Source organism: Protopterus annectens, chromosome 2.part1 (assembly GCF_019279795.1).
Source record: "Protopterus annectens isolate FY-2018-M chromosome 2.part1, PAN1.0, whole genome shotgun sequence".
NCBI lineage: Eukaryota > Metazoa > Chordata > Ceratodontiformes > Protopteridae > Protopterus > Protopterus annectens.
The window spans coordinates 1,998,412,687-1,998,433,835 of NC_056729.1; the positions used below are offsets into that span (position 1 = coordinate 1,998,412,687).

The 21,149-nt window shown below is 37.1% G+C and overlaps 1 protein-coding gene across 1 annotated transcript in view; it reads left to right on the top strand.

The window, feature by feature from the left end:
- Positions 1–16,246, top strand: part of BMP5 (bone morphogenetic protein 5) — a 657,822-nt gene extending 641,576 nt beyond the window's left edge. The window contains exon 7 of the mRNA XM_044063369.1: positions 14,290–16,246. Coding sequence (XP_043919304.1) covers positions 14,290–14,439 — 150 coding nt within the window. The 3' untranslated portion in view covers positions 14,440–16,246. The remainder of the gene's footprint in view (positions 1–14,289) is intronic.
- Positions 16,247–21,149: the final 4,903 nt, after the last annotated feature.

Below are 21,149 nucleotides of genomic sequence, written 5' to 3' on the forward strand. Positions count from 1 at the left end.
TGAATCTTTAAATGTAATACCTCCAAGGCCGTATCAAACCAGTGAATGGGGGAATCGTTATATTTTCATTTTTTGTGAGGCAATGTGACTTTGGAGGTACTATTAGCAGTGGGGAGACATAACCCCCACATCTGAGGGCGCAGGGAGGCATAGTCTACTTTTTAAATGCTTTTCTTAAGATATGCCACAATACCATATAGGTTAGTAGTAAACTAGGCTGCAGTATGCTAGCGTCTGTTAGAAATGCATTGATTTCATGCTCTGGATTGATACTTATGCCACTGTACATTAAATCAAGTGTGTGGGGGGAATAAAGATGGAAGAAAAAAAACATGGTTGTACAGCATTTTAATGAACCAGCTAACGAGTTACAGAAACAAACTCAGTTTTTTTTTTAGATTACACTAGCTTTTTTCTTTGAGATGAGAATTTGCTTGTAAGCTACAGTCAAAGCTTTCCTATAGTCCAAAAACGTGAGTAGTGTTTTGTTGCTTGTAACTTGGTGATTGGTTCATTTAAAAGTATTGACATTCTTTTGTATATTGCTCATTTGCATATTAAGCATCATGTTTGCGTCATTACCAAACTTCTGTTTAGGTTTATGAACGTGTTACTACTTTCTAAATTCAAGTCCTATATTTCTTTTAATCTGTGAGGACGATCTAAAGAAATTTTTGCTGTGATAGAAGAATATGGTCGGGTACAGGTGCATTAAACAAATGTGCTTCTTTATTATAACATTATTCTAGATTGTTTGAGTGACATTGAAATGAGAGTTAAAACTACAGAATAAATAGACAGTCAAAGAATCTAACCATGCAAGTACTCTCAGTAGGAGCTTTACATCTGCATCACCATATGCTGATAGAGGTAAAAGTGCAATGCTTTTCCTCACTGTTCTTATAGCATCTTGATTTCATGTGCAAAAATGGGAAAGTGGTTGTGGATGGATGTGTATGTTACTGCCCTGTTACATTGCCTGTCATTGTTCATTTGCTCCAGAATCTTGTAAGTTCATCCGAAGATTTACAGAAATGAGCCTTTCTTGCAGTGAATTAAATGGATTTACCACTTTCTCTGTGAAGTAATGCTTTATATCGATGGCCTGAAACTGAATCTAAAATCCTGGCTGCCTAGGTGCATTCACATCATTTGTTCTTATACATCTGATCCTCCAGTACAAAGACTTTGTGTGCACAGATTTATTTATTTATTTATTTATTATTTGTTGACAGGGAAAGTCCGACTAGGACAAAGCCTACTTTCAGCAGAGGGCTGGGGAGAAACACTCCAGATGCATGTCTTTGGAAAGTGGGAGGAAAGCAGAGCACCCAGAAAAAATAAATGCATGAACACAGGGTGGACATGCAGACTCAGAAGACAATCCAACTGAGAATTGAACTGGAGAATCTCTTGCTGTCAGGCAAGAACATTAACCTCTGCACCACTGCAACTCCGTTGCTTGTTATATTCCAATACTTCCTAAGCATATAGATACTCTTTACTACCTTTTTTTTCCCAGCTTGATTTTTCTCTTCCATTATGGCTATAGAATGGAATATAGTTTTCTGTATAAGACTTCCCCATTGATGGTACAGTAAGAAGATAATATCTGCATATTTTATATCTCTCATTCCTATAATAATGCACACTGTACTTTTCTTGTCCTCTACCACCTTCTGATATATTTTTGGGAACTAAAGCAGACAAGGTGATAGGTGTTTTGAGCTATCAAAATGCTATAGAAATTAGAAATCAAAAGAGTATGCTCATCAGGATGGTACATCACTGAAAGGACATGGAATGGGTTTGCTTAAAACAGAAACAATGTAACTGGCAGATGGCAAATGGCAAGCAACACAATCAACTTTGAAAAGAACTGATTTGAAAGAGAAACAATGTAGATGGCAAATGGTAAGCAACACAATCACCTCTGTGGAGAATGAGGGACAGGACTGTAAATATAAGGTTTGGAAAAAGATAAAAATATTTTGGCTTTTTGTAAATCATAGAATGAAAAATCTGGACCAAGCAGGCTGTTTGAATTGACAAAAAAAAAAAAAAAGAACAAGAATATATAAGATGAGTTATAAGGAAACAACATGATAATCCTCTTGACTGAAAATGATGGTAAGTGGAATAGCACATAGACGGGAAATTTGAGGTGAGAATGCCTATAACATTTACGCAAACATGTAGCTAAAAATAATATATCTTGCCTAGAAGAGTTATAGTCACTTGACAATTATTGTACTATGCTGTTAAAAGCTACAGGTTGTATGAGTGTGTGTGTTTGAGGGGGCAAAAATGGGTTGGGTGTATGTGTGTTCTACCAATGCCCGTAATGTCAAACTGAAAGTGTATGACTGCATATTAATGAAAGTGAGTACACATTCACTAATATGAAGTTGACTTCTGAATTGAGATCCTGATCGGGAAATGTTCCCTTTTCCTCACTCTAGTGCGATCTCAAGAGTTGGTGTATATAATATGCAGGGAGTGTGTGGGGCACAGCCCCCCACATGGGGGGTACAGAGCAGCTTGACCCCAGCAAAAACATTACAGATAACACAGATTTTTGACATTGGAACTTCTGGTGTTCTGAATGTCGATTCCGTGGTAAACATTTCCGACATTCTGGTAAGTTAGTATTACCAAATTTGAGGAAACAAGTCTATCATTTTGTGGAAAAGTGTTTTGATTTTCCACATTTTGATAGTAAACACACACACACACGCACACACACACACACACACACACACACACACACACACACACACACACACACACACACACACACACACACACACACGCACACACGCACACACGCACACACGCACACACTCACACATGCACACACATATATATGTTCACTTACCATTAATATCGACAGGAATAATGTCAACGCCACATGATCGACATTAAGTACATTGATGCGCTACTAAGTATGTACCAAGAATCAATTTCAGCACATGCAAAAAACTTAAAACAAAATTAAAAAGAAAATATTGCTTTTTGTAGGGGAGAATGCCACCCCCCACCCCTACTGATTATAAATTCTAACTCTTGAGTTCTCAGGGAAAGGGTACATTTCCCAACAGTGAACATCGTCCAGTCTGCTGCTTTTGTTGACAGGTGTTGCCCATCTGTTTAGTGAACTAAATTGTGTTGAATAAATAGAAGTCAACAAAAGTAGCGCCTTTCATTAATCTGTATATATATATATATATATATATATATATATATATATATGTGTGTGTGTGTGTGTGTGTGTGTGTGTGTGTGTGTGTGTTCACATTTATTTATTTTATTAATTTTTACCTACTAATCAACATCCATTGGTCAGAGGAGTAAATCTCCACAGTAGAATAACAAACCATCAGCAACTGGACTACTTAGCTTATAAAATGTCTAGAAGAAAGGCTTCAAAACAATAACCATGCAAGAAAACACAATTAAGTATACAGATTATGAAATGTTTTGTAAAACACAGATGAGTAAGTAAAGATAACATTTACAAGTTTCTGTTAACACACTACGGACAATACATTATAAAGTTATCTAATCTGTTTAAATTATTAAAAGAAATAATAAAATAAAGACATCTTAATTATCCCAGCACAGTAAAATAAAAACATTTTAAGTATCCCAGCACAGTACACTCAAGGGATAAAATGAATTCACAGCATGAGTTAAAATGCATACCTCACAAATCCAAAATATGTTCGCCTTTTTACATTCCTATAGGAGAGAGGATAAAGTGTTGCAGGCCAGTAAAATGCACATAACAATAAATCTGGGCATTCTACATAACATTAATGCAGAGAAGTTTTTGAGGAAGCTATATAAAAAAGAGAAAGACATATAATGTAATCAGAGTGGAGTTTCATACCCTTTGTAGAACAACATGCATGCTCTCCAAAGGTTCTGATCCCAGTCTAGAGGAGACAGAGAAGAGCCTTCTAATACCTTCAAAAGGCAGAAAGATTTCAAAATGTGATAGAAGAACAGAGGAGTCCAGTCCATATTCTGAAGGTCAGTGTAGTGATGAAATAGAGCACATGGTGGAATTGTGAGCAGGAGGTGGGGGAGGGTGTGGATGCACTGTTTGTGTAGAAGAATTGATAAAATAAAAAGACCAGCTCAATGTTAACAAAATAAGTGAGAGAAGACAAGTGTACAAGTGATTTTTTTTCCTCCCTGTGGAAACATTTTGGGGTCAACACAGGCTGTGCAATTCCTAAGGTACTTAAGAGAGGAATGGAGAGAGAAAGAACTGAGACAGAAGACAAAGCAGCTTAAACCATCAAACATCAGATGGAGAAGATGTAGTCGCACTGAAAAGGAGCATGAGAGGGCTTTAAGAAAGAAGATAGAGTAGGCTATGCATTGAATGGTTTTCCAGAGAACCAAAAGACTGGTGAACAATGTTGAACTGCTTCTAGCTTAGAAAAGCTCAACAGACCCTAAAGAAATAGCTGTGTGGTAAAGGAAAGATCAAAGGCAAGCAGAAAAGAATAAACTGTAACTCAATGAATAAAGTAGATATTTAAAGAGAAGTGAAAGATGGACAATTTAAATTGTAGTTAGCTTAAGCTTATGTACAGGATTTGTACTCAGATTATGGAACAGCATGGCGATAATGTCCCTCCGTAATGGTGACACTATCATAACCCTCGATAATTATAGACCAATCAGCTTGATGTGCCTGATTTGCAAAGCTTTGGAATGTATTATAAATTAATATATTAGCTGTGATATCAAAAATCTTATTAGGCCTGACCCTCAACAATCTGACTTAATGAAAGAGAGATCCTGCCTATTAAATTAGTTAACTTCTTTGAGAGTCACTCAGGCTGTAGACAGTGGTTATGTTGTTAACACAGCGTAGTCCTATCTTCATCTGGCAAGGTATTTGACACTAAACCCCATACCAGCATAGTAAGAAAGCTAAATTTTCTAAAATTAGATTCTGAATTAGTAAGATGGATCCCAAACTGGAGAAAAGATACTCATGTAGTTTACGTAGCAAGTACTTAATCTAAGAGCATGAAATTAATCAATGATTCTTCCCACACTATACGCTGGGAATACCCCTTCTGAGCATTTGCTTCTCTGATCTCCAGATTGGGAACCAGGACTTCTGGTTAACTAAGTTTATATATGACTGCAAACTGGGTGTTATTGTAAAGATCCCTGTAACACTTGTACCATTCAGAAAGAACTTACCCTAGTAAATACCTGGTGAACTGAAACAGGGCTCAAATTAAACATGACAAAGTGTGGCATCATTGAATTTGGCAAACATCTCCTCCCTTTCAGCATACAGTATAGACAATACCCTACTACAAAATAAAAATGTACTAAGAAACCTTGTAACCTGGGTTGAAAATTCCATCTTCTTTGGTCATCATGTTGTTGTTGTTATGTCTTTCGGTTTTTCCTGGTTAGGGGTCGCCACAGTGGAACTCCGGTCCGCTAATGATTGGCAGTAGATTTTTACGTGCCGAGTTGCCAGCTTTGATGCACAACCTTCAATGAAGGTATGCCCATTCACGCATGTCTCCACACAGAAGACGCTCTAGCTTAGAATCGAACAGGACAACGTCGTACTGTGAGGCGATAATGCTACCGTAGCACCACCGTAATCAGAAAGTTCTTCTACTTAGCTTAACTGATATGCACTTAGCTATCATTCAGATCTAAAGATGTCATTATTCTGTTACATCAGCATTGGTTTGACCAATCACTGCTTAAAATGAGCTCTTCAGGATGTACTACACTAGATATGTCAAACAATTAGAGAAGCCCTAATGGCTTGTAACCAAGAAGGTAGCAGCATTAAAGACCGTAAACTACCAAGAGAGGCTAGAAGCTCTTTCCCTTTACTCTGTATCATGCCTAAAACTTCTGCAAACAACAGAACCAGCGACCTAAATGTTCCCAAGCAGATACATGTAATATAACATGATAGAGGCATAGACTTTCCTGTTTCTGAAATATACCTTCCCTGCAGGTTAAACAGCATGAAGCATTATCATTCTTCAAAACTGGGTGATTGGACAGGTATCCATAAGTTTAATCCAGGACTAACTTTCCTATTTCTGCTTGAAAAAGGGGATATAGCTTAAGGGTGGGTATTGGTAAGGTGTTAATGGTCATGAAATAAATTGCCTTATAATTCCTATAAATCCTATAAATAATTCTGCTTAAAATAAAGGAGCTTATAAATTTCCCAGCATGAGATACATGAAAAGAAGATATATTATGAATGCACTGGGGTTCAGGATTTAGGAGGGTAAGCAGTGTAACAGACAGATGGCTAATAATACTGTACAATGGCAGGCAAGGAATAGTGCAGCCACTATCTTGAGTGCTGGGTTCAGGCTAATTTGTGTCACATGACACTGATGTGAGACAAATCTTAATGAAATGGAATAAAGAGGCAGCTGAATGAGTGAATGTCACAGAGAATGAGGCTTTTTCCCTATGCAGGTGTCTGTTCATATAGCTACTGCCATTTAAATATTTTCATTATTAATTATTATTATGTGACAGACACTGTCACAAACTTACTAACTTCAATTCCATTCAGTTTAACTCTATTCTATCCAACATCAACTGGTCCTTCCTTAGGCATCTTCCTCTAGACAATGCAGTCAGCAAATTCAATAACATTTTTTTAGGCACCCTCAACTCTCTAGCCCCCTCAAGAAAAATTAGAATCAAATCTAATTATGCTCCCTGGCTTACCAAAGACACTAGAAACCTTATGCACAAAAGAGACAATGCCTGCAAAGCCTGGCTTAAGAGAAAAGAAACCCCCCTACTACAAAACTACAAATATATACGTAATCTTGTCAAAAATCAAACCAATAAAGACAAAATAAATTACTACAACTCAGCCCAGTTTAAGGACAAGTCCAACCCATGTAAGTTCTGGTCAAGTCTAAACAAGATTCTTCCTCCTGGCCGGCCCTCCAACCCCTCCACCTACCCTAGCACATCTCCTCTTGAGACTGCTACCCTCCTCAGTAGACACTTCATTGAAACTGTCCAAAAATTCACTCCCTCCAACTCTAAGTTTACTGCCATCCCCTCTCTCTCCCACCAACTTAATAACAACCTCTTCTCCTTTCAAGCTGTTTCCACTTCCTATATCAAAACTCTTCTTCTGAAACTAAAACCCTGCTCTCCCTCTACTGACAACCTCCCCTGTAGCTTCCTCAAACTAGCAGCTGAGTCTATAGCATATCCTGTATCTATTCTCATCAACAGGTCAATCCAAGAAGCCACTGTACCTCTCATTTGGAAATCCTTTTTCACAATTCCCCTCCATAAAGGTGGAAACTCATCAGATCCATCTAACTTCCGACCCATCACCATCTTGTCCCCTCTCTCTAAAATACTTGAGAAATGCATTCATTCACAACTTCTCAGCTATCTCCTCTATCATAACCTATTTACTCCCACTCAGCATGGTTTTCACCTTAACCGTAACACAACTACTGCTCTCCTATCATTTACTCATACTATTGCTGAAGCCCGTGACAACAACAAACTCATATCCTGTCTCTTCCTTGATCTATCCAAAGCTTTCAGTACAGTATCTCACACATTGCTGCTAACTAAACTGGCTAATCTCAACCTTTCAACTACCTCTCTATCCTGGTTCTCCAGCTATCTCTCTCACAGGCAGCAATCAGTAAAATGGCTGTCTTCCTGCTCTCCTTATATTCCAGTCCCATTTGGTGTCCCACAGGGCTCCATCTTGGGTCCCCTCCTATTTAATGTATTTACTAACGAACTACATAAATCATGTCAACAAGCCTCCCTCATCCAATATGCTGACGACTCCACTCTTATCTCCACCTCTAGCAATGTCTCTGAACTTCTCACACTTACCCAAGATATCTTTGCATCTACTGAAAAATGGCTATCTGATAACTTACTCATTCTTAATCCTAAAAAAAACTAAGCTCTTGCTCTTTTTCCCCCAGTCCCTCTCTCACCACAAGTCCACTTTTACCATTACATCCTCCAACAACACTATCATAAAACCTGAACCCCAAACAAAGCTCCTGGATGTCATGATTGATGATGAACTTAAGTTTAACCCTCACATACTTCACTGTATCAAAAAACACACCAGAAACTAGGATTACTATATCGCAATAAAACATTCCTTAATGTAAACGCTAGACTCTCTCTGGCTCAAGCCTTCCTCCTTCCCTCCATTTTTTATGCAGCCCTATTCTAACTAACATCCAATCTACTACTATGCTCAAACTACAACAGACATACCACAAGATAGCTTGATTTGTTACAGACTCTCCTTATAGGTCTCATCACTGCCCAGCCCAAAATGCCCTTCAATGGCATGAACTCCCCCAAGAACTCCTACTACTACAATTCCAAATATTACACACTATTATATACAAACCATCTTCGTGCCCTGCTCTATCCACTCTGATATCTCACTACTCCCCTTCCAGGACCCTACGTAGCTCTAACTAGCAACTTTTAGATCTTTACCATCCAAAAAGAAATGTTGGGAAACCTCTATATATGCTCTGTTGTCCAAGCCTGGAACAAACTCCCTATACACATCCACTCCGTTTCCCACTCTCTATACTTTAAAAAAAGATATTAAACAGTATCTTCTCAACACTAAGACTTGCCCCTGCCATGACTCAACCTAGGTTAATAATCACTCCTATCTCCACTATATGTTAAAATGTTCCAAATGATTTCTACCTGACTTTGGATAGTTTGTTTAATAGATTAGGCACTTTGCATTCAGTGTTAAATTTCAAGCTTACTTTACACCCTTTTGTATACTGTACCCTCTACTATACCGAAGTACAAATCTTTTAATTGTACAGTAATGTTTAATTAATATTCTTGTTTGAGATTCATGTTTCTTAAAGGCACAGGGAGGTTAATACTTTCCTCACACTGCAAACTGCCTAAATGTAACAGGCAGCTTGGGGGGAGACAGGTGGTAATAAAACTGCAACAGGAAAGTTAGAGGATAGAGGTAATAAAATAGCTTTAATTTTAATTAAGGCAGGTGCGTAAAGTAGGAACAAATTTGTTTCTTTGTTTTTTAAGTTACTTTTGCCCCTCATACCTGCCAGCCTTCAAGCCCCTTCCATTTGACTAGTTAGGCATTCCTTATAACACTTAAGAGTGCTGGAGCAAAGACAGATCAAAGGATGGACCATCATCCAACATTCATGATTGGTGGATGCTTTCTTCAACTGATCAAGGTGCTTGTGCCCCACAGAATTCTGATATCGATGGATTCCCATAATGCCATTGTCATGCACCTGTGTACCTACGTAACACCGATAATGTACAATGCACATCTTGATGAGCATGAAGTCTTCTGATTGCTACATATTGTGTTTCTTGGGCACAATTGGGCCTGCCTCATATACAGAAGTATAATTCAATTAAGGATATGTGGACAGACAAACATGACTGGGTAGGGTACTAGGTAAGTAGCAGCAGAGGCGGGCAGTTGAATACATTTATGGATGATGCGTAAGGAGGAGAACAAGAAAAGCTTCAGAAGATGCAGAGGATAGAAGTGCAACATGTAGATGAAGGATATCCGAACTGCAGGGGATAATATGAAAAAGAGAACAAAAGAGGACATACTGTAGTGAAAAACTGAAATAAGAAAGTCAAGGTGTGATGGAAGAAAAGAGGTGATCACAAAGATGACTCTGTTATAGAAGGACAGAGGTGCAATAGACCAGGATGAAAAAACATTGAGAAAATGGATAAAAACACACTGAGAAAAGTAAAGAATGTTGGCAGGTACCTGATTCTCAGTAGTAGAACTAAGTAAGTGTGTAACAGCAACAAAGGAAATTATATGGAGAGGGAAGAGGATGAGGCAAACCACCTACAGGAAGTGGAAATGCATGATAAAAACCACCTACAGGAAGTGGAAATACATGAGGCAAACCACCTACAGGAAGTGGAAATACATGATGAAAACCACCTATAAGAAGTGGAAATACACGATGAAAACCACCTACGGGAAGTGGAAATGTACTAAAGAAAAGAGAAATCTATGATATATAAACACCTAGTGGGAAAAAGGATACTTTGGCCTATAGGAGATTTACAAGTAGATAGTATTCCAAATAGGGTATTCATTGGAGGAGGAAGACACAAAAAGGCACGTGAATCTTGTAGGATGCTAAGAAATATGGACCAGTTATGGAATCTGCATATGAGACTATACCACAGATGATTCTTAACTGCTGAAATGATCTGCAGTTTAGGAAGGAAAGAGAAGACTAAGTGTTAGACATAAGGAGAGGAGGAAGAAGGAATGCTATGTGTATTGCAGAATTGCCAGTGAGCTCAACCTCAGTCACTATTTACATGGGAGGAATGGGCAGTGGTCTTTCCAATACAACTTCTGTACTTATGAAGGCCAAGCTTATTGGGAAAGACACAGGAAAGTAGTGACTGGAGCACAAAGGAGATAAAAATCTTGGTAATACTGATAGTGATGTGTCAAATCACTTTGCCCACCTGGCCAAAACATCCCTCCACTAGAAAACCTCCTCAGCTGGTCTACCCACCATCTCCCCCAAGAAACTATAATTTTAGGTGATTTCAATAATGACTGGTAATCCTGTTCTGGCAGCCATCCAACCCATCATCTAAACCTTCATGGCTTCACCCAACTAGTCCAGTCTCCAACCAGGATAAATAAAAACTCCAACGAGCACACTGCCCTGGATTGGATACTAGTCAGTAAGAGCCCCCAGTCATATATAGCAGGCTGCTTATCAGATAGCCACAGTGATCACTCCCCAACATTCCTACTCAAAAAACACCTATACCAAGCTAAACCTGTCATCTACTGTCAAATATGTAAAAAAACTAAACTTTAACCCACTCACATTCATCTCATCCCTCAAAGAATGTAACTGGCATCCTCTAAAGTACCTCAGTCTTGATGATGCAGTTGAATTTTTTAATACTACCTTCCTGAGCATCCTTAATTACCACACCCCCATAAGACTTTTCAGAACCAAAGCACAACCCTCCCCATGGCTACAGAAAACCACTAAGTCAGAAATGAAAATCAGGGATAAAGCCTGGGAGCACTGTCACAAAACCAAAAACCCCTCAACTAGACAGAAATTATTAGAATTACACAATAGAGTCAAAAAGCTAATAAAACAGAACAAATTCCAATACTACCAGTCTGCCCTAGACTCCTCCCAACACAACCCCAAACAATTCTGGTCCTCCATAAACTCCATCCTCCACCCAGGTAAAGTCAGTACCCCTCCTCCTAACATCCCTCACTCTTCAAAAAATATTGCTACCTCATTCAACACACACTTCACACAAACCATACTATCACTAGCTAGACAACACAACCTCCTTCCCCTCCAACCCACACCTTCGACTAGTAATCTTCCCACTGTCTTCTCTTTTTCTCCTGTTCCTACCTCCAACATAAAAAAACTCTTAACTAAACTTAAGCCCACCAAATTAGCAGCAGACAACCTCCCAATTGAATAACTACAAATCACAGCTGATGCTCTAGCCTACCCAGTATCCATTTTGATTAACCAATCTCTGTCAGAAAGTTACGTTCCCACACTATGGAAAGTATCACATATAATTCCCCTCCACAAAGGTGGCCCCTCCACAGAACTAACCAATTACTGCCCCATAGTTATTCTCTCTCCACTCTCCAAAATACTAGAGAGATGCATTCACTCTCAGGTCTCAGACTACCTCCTTACTAACAACCTCCTTTCCAATACTCAGCATGGTTTCTGACCAAACCATAGCACCACCACTGCCTTACTCTCCTTTACTAACACTATCCTTCAGCATAAAAACAATGGCTATCTCTCCTCTGCTACTTTCCTAGACCTATCTAAAGCATTTGACATGGTCCCACACAAACAACTCATCTCTGTCCTCAATAACCTATCCTTCTCTCAATCAGTCACCAACTGGTTTCACAGTTAGCTGTCTGACCGGCAACAATCCGTTGTATGGCAGAATGACATATCTCCCCAACTACCTGTCTCTATAGGGGTTCCCCAAGGAACCATCCTTGGACCCCTTACTCTTCTCTATTTTCACCAATAACCTAGCCTCTGCCACCAAACATGGCACACTCATACAATACGCAGATGACTCAACCATCATCTGCTCATACCAGTCCCTACCCAAACTGCAAAAAGTCACACAGGAAGCCTTTTCCTCTGTTGAAACTTGGTTATCCGATGCCCAATTAATACGCAACCCAAAAAAAAACAAACTACTCATCTTCCAACCCACCAAACATACTCAAAACAACTCTCACTTTAACATCATAGCAAAAGATAATGCCACTATACACCCAACAGAATACAGCAAATTGCTAGGAGTGGAAATAGACAATAAACTAAAATTTGACATTCACATATCCATGACCATAAAAAAAGTCTACAAAAAACTAAGAGCGTTATACAGAAATAAGCAACTTTTCACCAAAGCAGCAAAGATTTCAGTAGCAAATTCCCACCTTATCTCCACCCTGCTTTATGCTTCTCCAATTTATACCAACCTAAGAAAATGCGATCAAAACAAGCTAGAGACCTGCTACAACAAAATCACCAAATTCACCACAGGGGCATCCTACCATAGTCACCACTGTCTCTCACGTGCTCAACTGGGATAGCTTGAACTCCCTCACCTCCTTCAATGGTATCAGCTAACACTCGCACACAAACTAGTAAACCATCCACTAAAAGTCCCATTCCTCCTGAATCTACTCCAACCATATCGTACCACCAGACCACTAAGATCCAGCAACAAAAATCACTTACCGGTCACTAAAGCCAATAACTCTGCTGGAGAAGCACTATTCTCTTGCGCCATAGCCAAATTATGGAACTCCCTCCCACCCACAATTACCTCCGTACCATCATGCACCAACTTCAAAACCTTACTAAAAGCATACCTAAAAACATGCTGGCTATGCCCTTGCAACTCCCCCTCTAATATCTCCCACCCCATCCACCCACCCACTACCTTTCTTTCCACCCCACTAACTACCTTGATTATAGCAAGCTCGGATGCTCATAAGCCTAACTACTTATTATACAGCAGGAACTTCTTATTGTAACAATTGTTAATGTCTATTATGTACATTGCAGATGATAACAATTCTAGTTGTCTACTGATGTACTATGTTCTTCATCCGTAACTATGTTTGTAATTGTTAATTGCTATGTTGATCAAATCAATTGCTATGTAAATCCAATGTAACTACTGTCTGTATATTTTAAGTGTGGAGCTTTTCTCCCCGGGCCTCCGCTGAAAATGGACCAACGTCCAGTCGGACACTCCCAGTCAACAAATGTAAATAAATAAATAAATAAGGATGCTTTAAAACAAAGATAGCTTGAGAAAAGATATGATGAAGGATTTCAGGTAGTTTAAGGTCAGCCATGACATAGATTACTTGAAAGACTAGAAATGTTAGCTAAAATACAAGTTAAGTTGGTTGAATGTACAACAAAATGAGTAACAGCTCCCACTTTCTAATACATAAAAGTAGTCTTTCACTGGCAGCATAACATGCAAGAATAACTATTAGAAGGCATATTAGGGTAAGAAACAGTATTCATATATTTACAAAGCATGCAGTCCAGAGACCACAGACAAGCCTAGTCAAATTTCCCAATTCATACAGAACAATGTCTACTTAAGTCATACAATAAACAAACAAAGACTCAGGGAATCAAACCTTGGACTACAGAAAGCAGCTCATATTTGTAATCTTCTGTACTAATTGCCAGACATGAGAGTTAGTAAGATAAGCCAACAAGTTCAAAAAGTGAAAGGATTAATGGGACAGATGAACAAAGCTTTGACTGCAAATTCTATTTTTGTATAAATCAGAATGTGCATAACATTTTTTTCTCAGATGACTTTGTTACTAAGTGTAAAACATATATATGTAATATTGTAAAAATAATGAAATCAAAATAAACAATTCAGACTGTGGAATCTAAAATTAACTGACTGTAAAAATGGGAAGCAAAATGACAAACGTGATCTTAGCCGCCAGTGTTTTTTCTTGTTTCTGTGCATACTGGGTCTTTAGACATCCATTTTTATTTACCCTTTACCCTTAAAGTAGTCACAATGATATAATTATGTAGTGTACATCAGTATGATTTTTATAAAATTGCTTTTTCAGACCAACTTTAGTAACATTTTTTTCTTTGCTCTTTATTATTTTAGGTGCATTTGATGTTCCCCAACAATGTTCCAAAACCTTGCTGTGCACCAACCAAGCTGAATGCAATCTCTGTATTGTACTTTGATGACAGTTCTAATGTAATCCTGAAAAAATATAGGAATATGGTGGTGCGGTCATGTGGTTGCCATTAGCACTGAATTAACACAACAACAGAAATATTTTATCTTTAAGGGATTATCAGTAAATGTTCAACATTGCCAGAAGTAAAAGACTGATTTTAAGGTGTTTCTTTTCTTTTCATATGTACAGTATTATGTATATAGAACACAAAATGTATTTATTTATTTTTCTCCTTTTATATCCTTATTTGCTTGTTCATTGAAGTAGATGAAACCTGATTTATGGAATACATTTTCCTTATTCATTTGAAGAGTATTAATTGCATTTACAATACAAAGAGTATCTGATGTGTTATCATCCACTAAGATAAGAACTATAATAATAATGCATTGCTCAGAAATAGATTACAGATTATTATAATTCCAATAAAAGACATGGTCAGATAGTTCCTAATATTTTAGACATGCCTATGCATACATTTCCTGCAAATCATGCATATGTTGGGCTTGCATGTTTTACATATTAAATATCCAGAAATAACTGGATGGGTCTCTTGCTGCAATGTTCTTTTTTTCAGATGAATGTGATTTTTTTTTATTTTCTACAGTTTATATATATCTGGCAAGTCTTTCATGAATTAATATATTTTTAATCTATTAAATGTCTATTTAGAATAAGGATACACAATGTTCATAGTAATGACAAGTTAAACTGAGTTAGCAAGTTTCAAAATGGGAAATGACTACATAAAGTAAATAGTGTCAAAGCATTTACCAATCCTGATCTAAACCTCCTCTACAGTTTTCAGTTCATCTATCAGAAGGAAATTAGGGTATTCTTCCCCTCCTCAGCTCGTCCCGTGTAAGTAAATGTTCATTTTTGTTAGACCAGAGTTTATTGGCTGCACAAATAGTTTGACACAAAATGGAGAAACTGAAATCATATATCTCATGCTGCAAAATAGATTGATGCAGATTACCCTTAAATGCAGATACTGGAAAGGATTTGTAATCTATGTTTTGACTAAAATTCCATATACCATTTTGCTGTATCAGCAGCACTGCTATTTATACAAGTAATCTACTCTTTATATAAATGAGTAGTGTTATTTGAACTCTGTCAAAATACATTTTAGTTGTCTCATTATTCTATATTAATTTAGCATACATTTAAATGTTATATTATCAAAATACAGAGATCAAACCTTAAATAGTTTGTTAAAGAACACATGATCACGTATAGGTTGAATTCTGTCAGATGTTATATTTACATTTTCTGTACACTTTTTTTATATTTGCAAATTGTATAATATCTGTATGGGAATGTAAAAAAATAATAGCAAAAGAAATATTCAGGACTATCTAAATGCCGAAACAAGAATAGTTTATGTCCATTCAAATTAATTTAGTGAAGAAGATTCAGATTTATTGACATCACGATGAATGCTGTAAACTGCTATTCATGCTACACAAGCTGCACAGTTTGTCCACGGTCATATTTCTGGATGTAAGGACATGTGACTGGTAGATGTTCCACCAGGTGAAGGCAGAAAGGCAAAACTGTAAAGTAAAAGAAGTGGAAAGAGTGCTTAATAAAGTAATTACAGTATTTTTCATAGGAGCAAAGCTCCACTGGTCTACCACAAAGAGATGCATTGCACTTCTACAGTGATTATGCTCAGTTCTGTGGTCCCTGCAGAGCTAAAGAGAACTTTCCCATTGCTGTCAACATGTTTGGATGAGAATTCTGGACAAAGCCAAACATAACTGAGGAGAGATAATAAGGATCAGATAATGACAGATTTTAAATATTGCTTTTATAAACTGTGAAATTTGTTAGAATAATGAGTTTTATATTAGCATGCATTTTTCTAAAGGATATGAAGTGTGAAACTCAAATGTCTGTCATTATTTAGTGACTTCAGTCCTCAATAATTTGCTAGCAAACTACAGATTTTATGAGGAACAGACCAAAAATATGAGGCAAAGATCTTGGCTCTCTGGAAAATTCACAAATACACACATAGACACACACACACACACACACACACACACACACACACACACACACACACACACACACACACACACACACACACACGCACGCACGCACGCACGCACACACACACACACACACACACAAACTCAACAATGCATCTTTGTTAGATAAAATTTATTAGGAAGGACTGCAAATTTTCTCATTATGTATCAGTCACATTCCTGTTGGCACATCCTCTTAATCCACCCCCATGTGGTAATGCGATTAGCCGGAAAAGTGCTCACTATCCTATCATTGTAATAAAACACTGCTCTAAATATAAACTTGATGAAGAATATATAAAAATTCATGAATAATGGTATAAGGAATCCAAAATGAACTTGAAATTATAGATTCAATGTTTCAAAATGAATTCAAACCATAAAACAAACCTCCTCCAATACTGTATTTTCTTTGCTTTTCTGTAAGTCCTTGTTCATGCCTTAAATCTTAATGTTAGATGGATGCCAAAAAAGTACTTATAAAATGCATCATTCTGCTCCAGTTCATTTCATAATGTATATATGGTTGTTAAGAGGTTCAGAATTGCACTGTTGGTCATTTAACCTATGCAGACAGTTTTGTCTTTACACTTTTACAGAGTTTAGTAAGGAGTTTGTAGAGACATTTGCTTGTTAATAAACTGGATTTTGAAACAACTTAGCAGTCTTCTTACTGTGGGTCCATTGCAGTTCACTTTCTTTAGGAAATTTTACATTTGAGATTTAACTTTGAAGCAAAATCTGTTTTTGTTGCATTTCTAATATTTACAACGTATAAAAAATGCATCCAGTGAATGACAACACAAATGTTAACTGTTCTTTCATATACTGTATCTCTTCTCAGACCTACAACAGAATGCACGCCAGTACAACTCTAAAGGTTTGGATAGATTTCACACAGCCGGCTTCACTGTCAGCAGTGCACATCTGTTAGAGTAAAACCAGCCAAATATTAAGGAGACAAATTATTACCTTTTTTCCAAGGACAGCAAAATGCAAGTCCGTTTCCTGAAACCTTTCATAACATAAAATAACACATTCTTTGTACATGAAACATAATCAGCTAAACATGAAGTTGTTTTCATACACCGCAAAATGAACCATTTAGTGAATCATGTTTTAAAATAAACTCCACTATTATTCCCAGAGAAAATTAAGGGCTAGACCATAAAGACATATAATTTCTATCTAAAACCTAGTTAGGGAGTTAAGTATGAAAGTGTTCAGTTTAGAAATCCTCAATGAATAGATTCTGAGTTAAAATAATATTTCCATTAGGATGGCACAGACCACACCATGTGGCTGACTTAATGCTTCTGAATTCTTTCCTCAGCAGAATATTTTGGTCACAGTCTTGAATGACTGTGTACATGAGATATTTCTAATACAAAATTATCTCTAGGGATTTGGCATGACCTGCATGCATATGGCAGCCTGGGGCTTTTGCTCTTTAGAGCCAGATTAATAAAGTGAAAAAAATATAGAAGCAAACAGTAGAATGGAAGAAAAGCTAAGCACTAGAAAGAAGAAAGAGAAGCATTGCATTAAACTTGGATATGTAAGCATGTATTTCTAAAGCATAAATTATTATCCTGCCTGGGGCAGCAAGTGACAGCGCAGATCAAAATGCAAGGCTAAGAAGCATCAAATTCATTTAACAGAAAGGCTGCAAATAATATAATATGAGAAAGAAAGTAAAGCGTACAGTCAGTTGGCACTATCTTTTTGTTATGAAAAAGAAGATGGAAACGGAGGGGAAACTAAAATAAGAAAAAAAAAGACATGATGGGCAAAAAAAAACTTTGGGTAAACCTATGAATAATCATGATTTTTGAAAATATATCTGGTTGATCACAAATAGGCAGAATTCTATGATAATTAGAGTAAAAGTTTCAGCTGGTTTTCCTGGTGTGGGGAAAATATGGAAATGTCAATGAAGACAAACATTATAAACAGAATAATCATTCCTTTCTTGAGCTTGATGGCAAAGAGAGGGGGCAAAAAGAGGAGAAGATGTATAATTAGGAAGTAATCTGTTGGGGCAAGAAAGTGGCACTGTGTAATTAATAGAATGTAATTGAGGTAAGAGGTCAACAAGTGCTGCAGAAAGGTTATGTACATGAAAAGAGAGATGATGGTCTGACTGAAAAGCAACATACTGTCTGAAAGGGTAGATTAAATGTAAAACAGGTAACTGGTAGTTACAGATCCTAGTCAATGATGTTGCTTTTGGATAGAAGTGAGATAGTCAATATTCTGCAGAGGTAATTACAGAGAAATTAGATGAGGAAGCTGAAGTATACAAAGATAGGCAAAAGAGGACAGACAAAATTAATGACAGAATGAAGTAGGAAACAGTGTAGGGAATATAGAAAGTTGGTCAGTATAATAATATGATAGTTGGGAGCTGGACAGAAGACTAACAATGCACGGAAGAAAGTAAGACAAACCCCTATACAAAACCTATTAGGCATGACAAATCAGAGCAGGGCTGATAAGCTTTAAGATATTATAACAGGAGGAATGGGAAGATGGAATGATAGACTGAAGGAGTAGATGGAGGACTGAGGAAATCATGTAGAGGAAGAAAAGGAAGAGGATTGGAAGAAATGTGCAGGCTTACATTGGCTAAGTCAATCATGGGATCAGCAGATGAAAATGTTCTTTGGATTGTTTTATAGTCCAAAGTGGCTGGGGAAGATAAACCATATGTGTTGGGGATGCATAAAGAAAGACACTGGCAAAAATCCATATGTTTCAGGACAGTGTAATGACCAAGGACACATGAAGGGTAGTACAGAGACAATGGAAGAATAATTTTAAAGAAAAAGTGATAGATACTTAGGAGTTTTAATTGCTTGGGGATGCGGAAAGTGATGAACGTAAGGAAATATTCAAGTTAGTTTTACTGTGCTATAGTGCTTTAAAAGCTACACAGAAAACTAGTGGCAGACTAATAAGGGAGAGAACTAAAATCAAAGATGCAAAGTGCAAATAAAGAGGGAGAGGGGTAAATAGATTAAGAAGAAGAGGTTGGAAGTCTGGAAGTCCTATCCTACTGTGTGGGGAAGGAGTAGACACATTGGTAGAAATAAAATTCTCATACAGATTGTAAGATGCAGAGAAGGAGGCAACAATTTATTTATTTAATATTTGTTGACTGGGAAAGTCTGACTAGGACAGAGCATATTTTTAGTTGAGGCCCAGGGAGAAATGCATCAGACACGTCTTTGGAATGTGGGAGGAAACTGGAGTACCCAGAGGAAACCCACGTGAATGGAAGGAGTACATGCGGACTCCACACAGAAGGCTGAGAATCAAACCAAAGAACCTCTTGCTGTGAGTGACAATGTTAACTACTGCACCGCACTGCTGCAAACAGTACTAGATAAAACTGAATGGGGTAGGTTGAGTCTGGAAATGAGAGAACAAGCAAAGAAGTTAGAAAAAAGAAAATAAAATGGATCAGTTAAAGAAAAGATATGGTAGGATATTTATTTATTTAATCACATTTTTAACTGTGTAAGAGTGCACGGTCTAGGACTATTTTTTAGTCATGACCCTGACCAAGAAGCCATCATGATTTTTATAAAGTATTTCATGCTTTACATATTTAAGTTTGTATGTTACATGGTCTAAGATACACAATTTACAACAAAGCACACTGAAGTAGTTCCATACCATAAGATACAATATACAATAAAATATTATATGTAAGTTTTTTTTACATTCCTGGAATTGCATTAGTAACTTTATGGAAATTTACCCTTACAGCTCAAAAGTTACGTTCTTAAACAGGTTTTGGACATTGGTCAGTGCTAGAGAGATGAAACTCTCCTTAGCCTGAATCATGGAGATATACATGTAACAGTCATATTATATTGCATTTTATAAGTCACATTATACTGTATTATGCTGTTTTGTCTGGCATAAGAACTTATAACTGAGAAAACAATGACACTGCATATGTAAATGGGGCAGGCACAGAAAATGCACTTGTATTAGTCTTTTAAAGTTCTGAGCTTACTTAACATAACAAAAAATGTAAAAAATATGTACTGCCTAGTCTGTATCAAGAAATAAATGAGGTCATGGACAGAAAACTGTAATGAAATACATCTGTGTGGAAAATATAAAAGCATCAAATCTGATAAAATAATAATTACCTTGAAATATTATTCAATTGCTTCAAAACTTTAAACAAAATTTCTAGCATTGTAAATAAAACAAATGTTTAATTCAAAATAAATTATTCTGGAATCTTTATGTTAGATATTCATAACCTTTTAGGGCACTACAGATGTTATGCATACAATATAATTTATGAATATATGTTATGATGTGTGGTGATACGGATGAGCTTCATGAAATTTTCATTGAGAAGATAAGGCTTTGAAGGGTATCACATCTGCACACAGCTTGACTTCAGTAAGACACTGAAGAAGCACAATGTTTGCAACAAAGTGAAGTGAAGCATTAGACTCTAATAGGGTACAATGGATGGGAATGACCAAATTGCAATATTAGGCAAGCGTGATGTTATAAGTATTTTGAATGGCAAGTTTCCTCAAACTAAGCTGGTGTGGTTCTGTTCTGTTTGAATTTATTAGATTATGGTGCTGCTGTTGACTGAATCAAGAAAAGTACTGGCTAGATGAGTGATTTCATTTCTAGCAGCTACAAAAATGACAACAGCTAGGATAATGCCAAACAACATCAGAAGCCCTTTAGTAGCTTCTTTC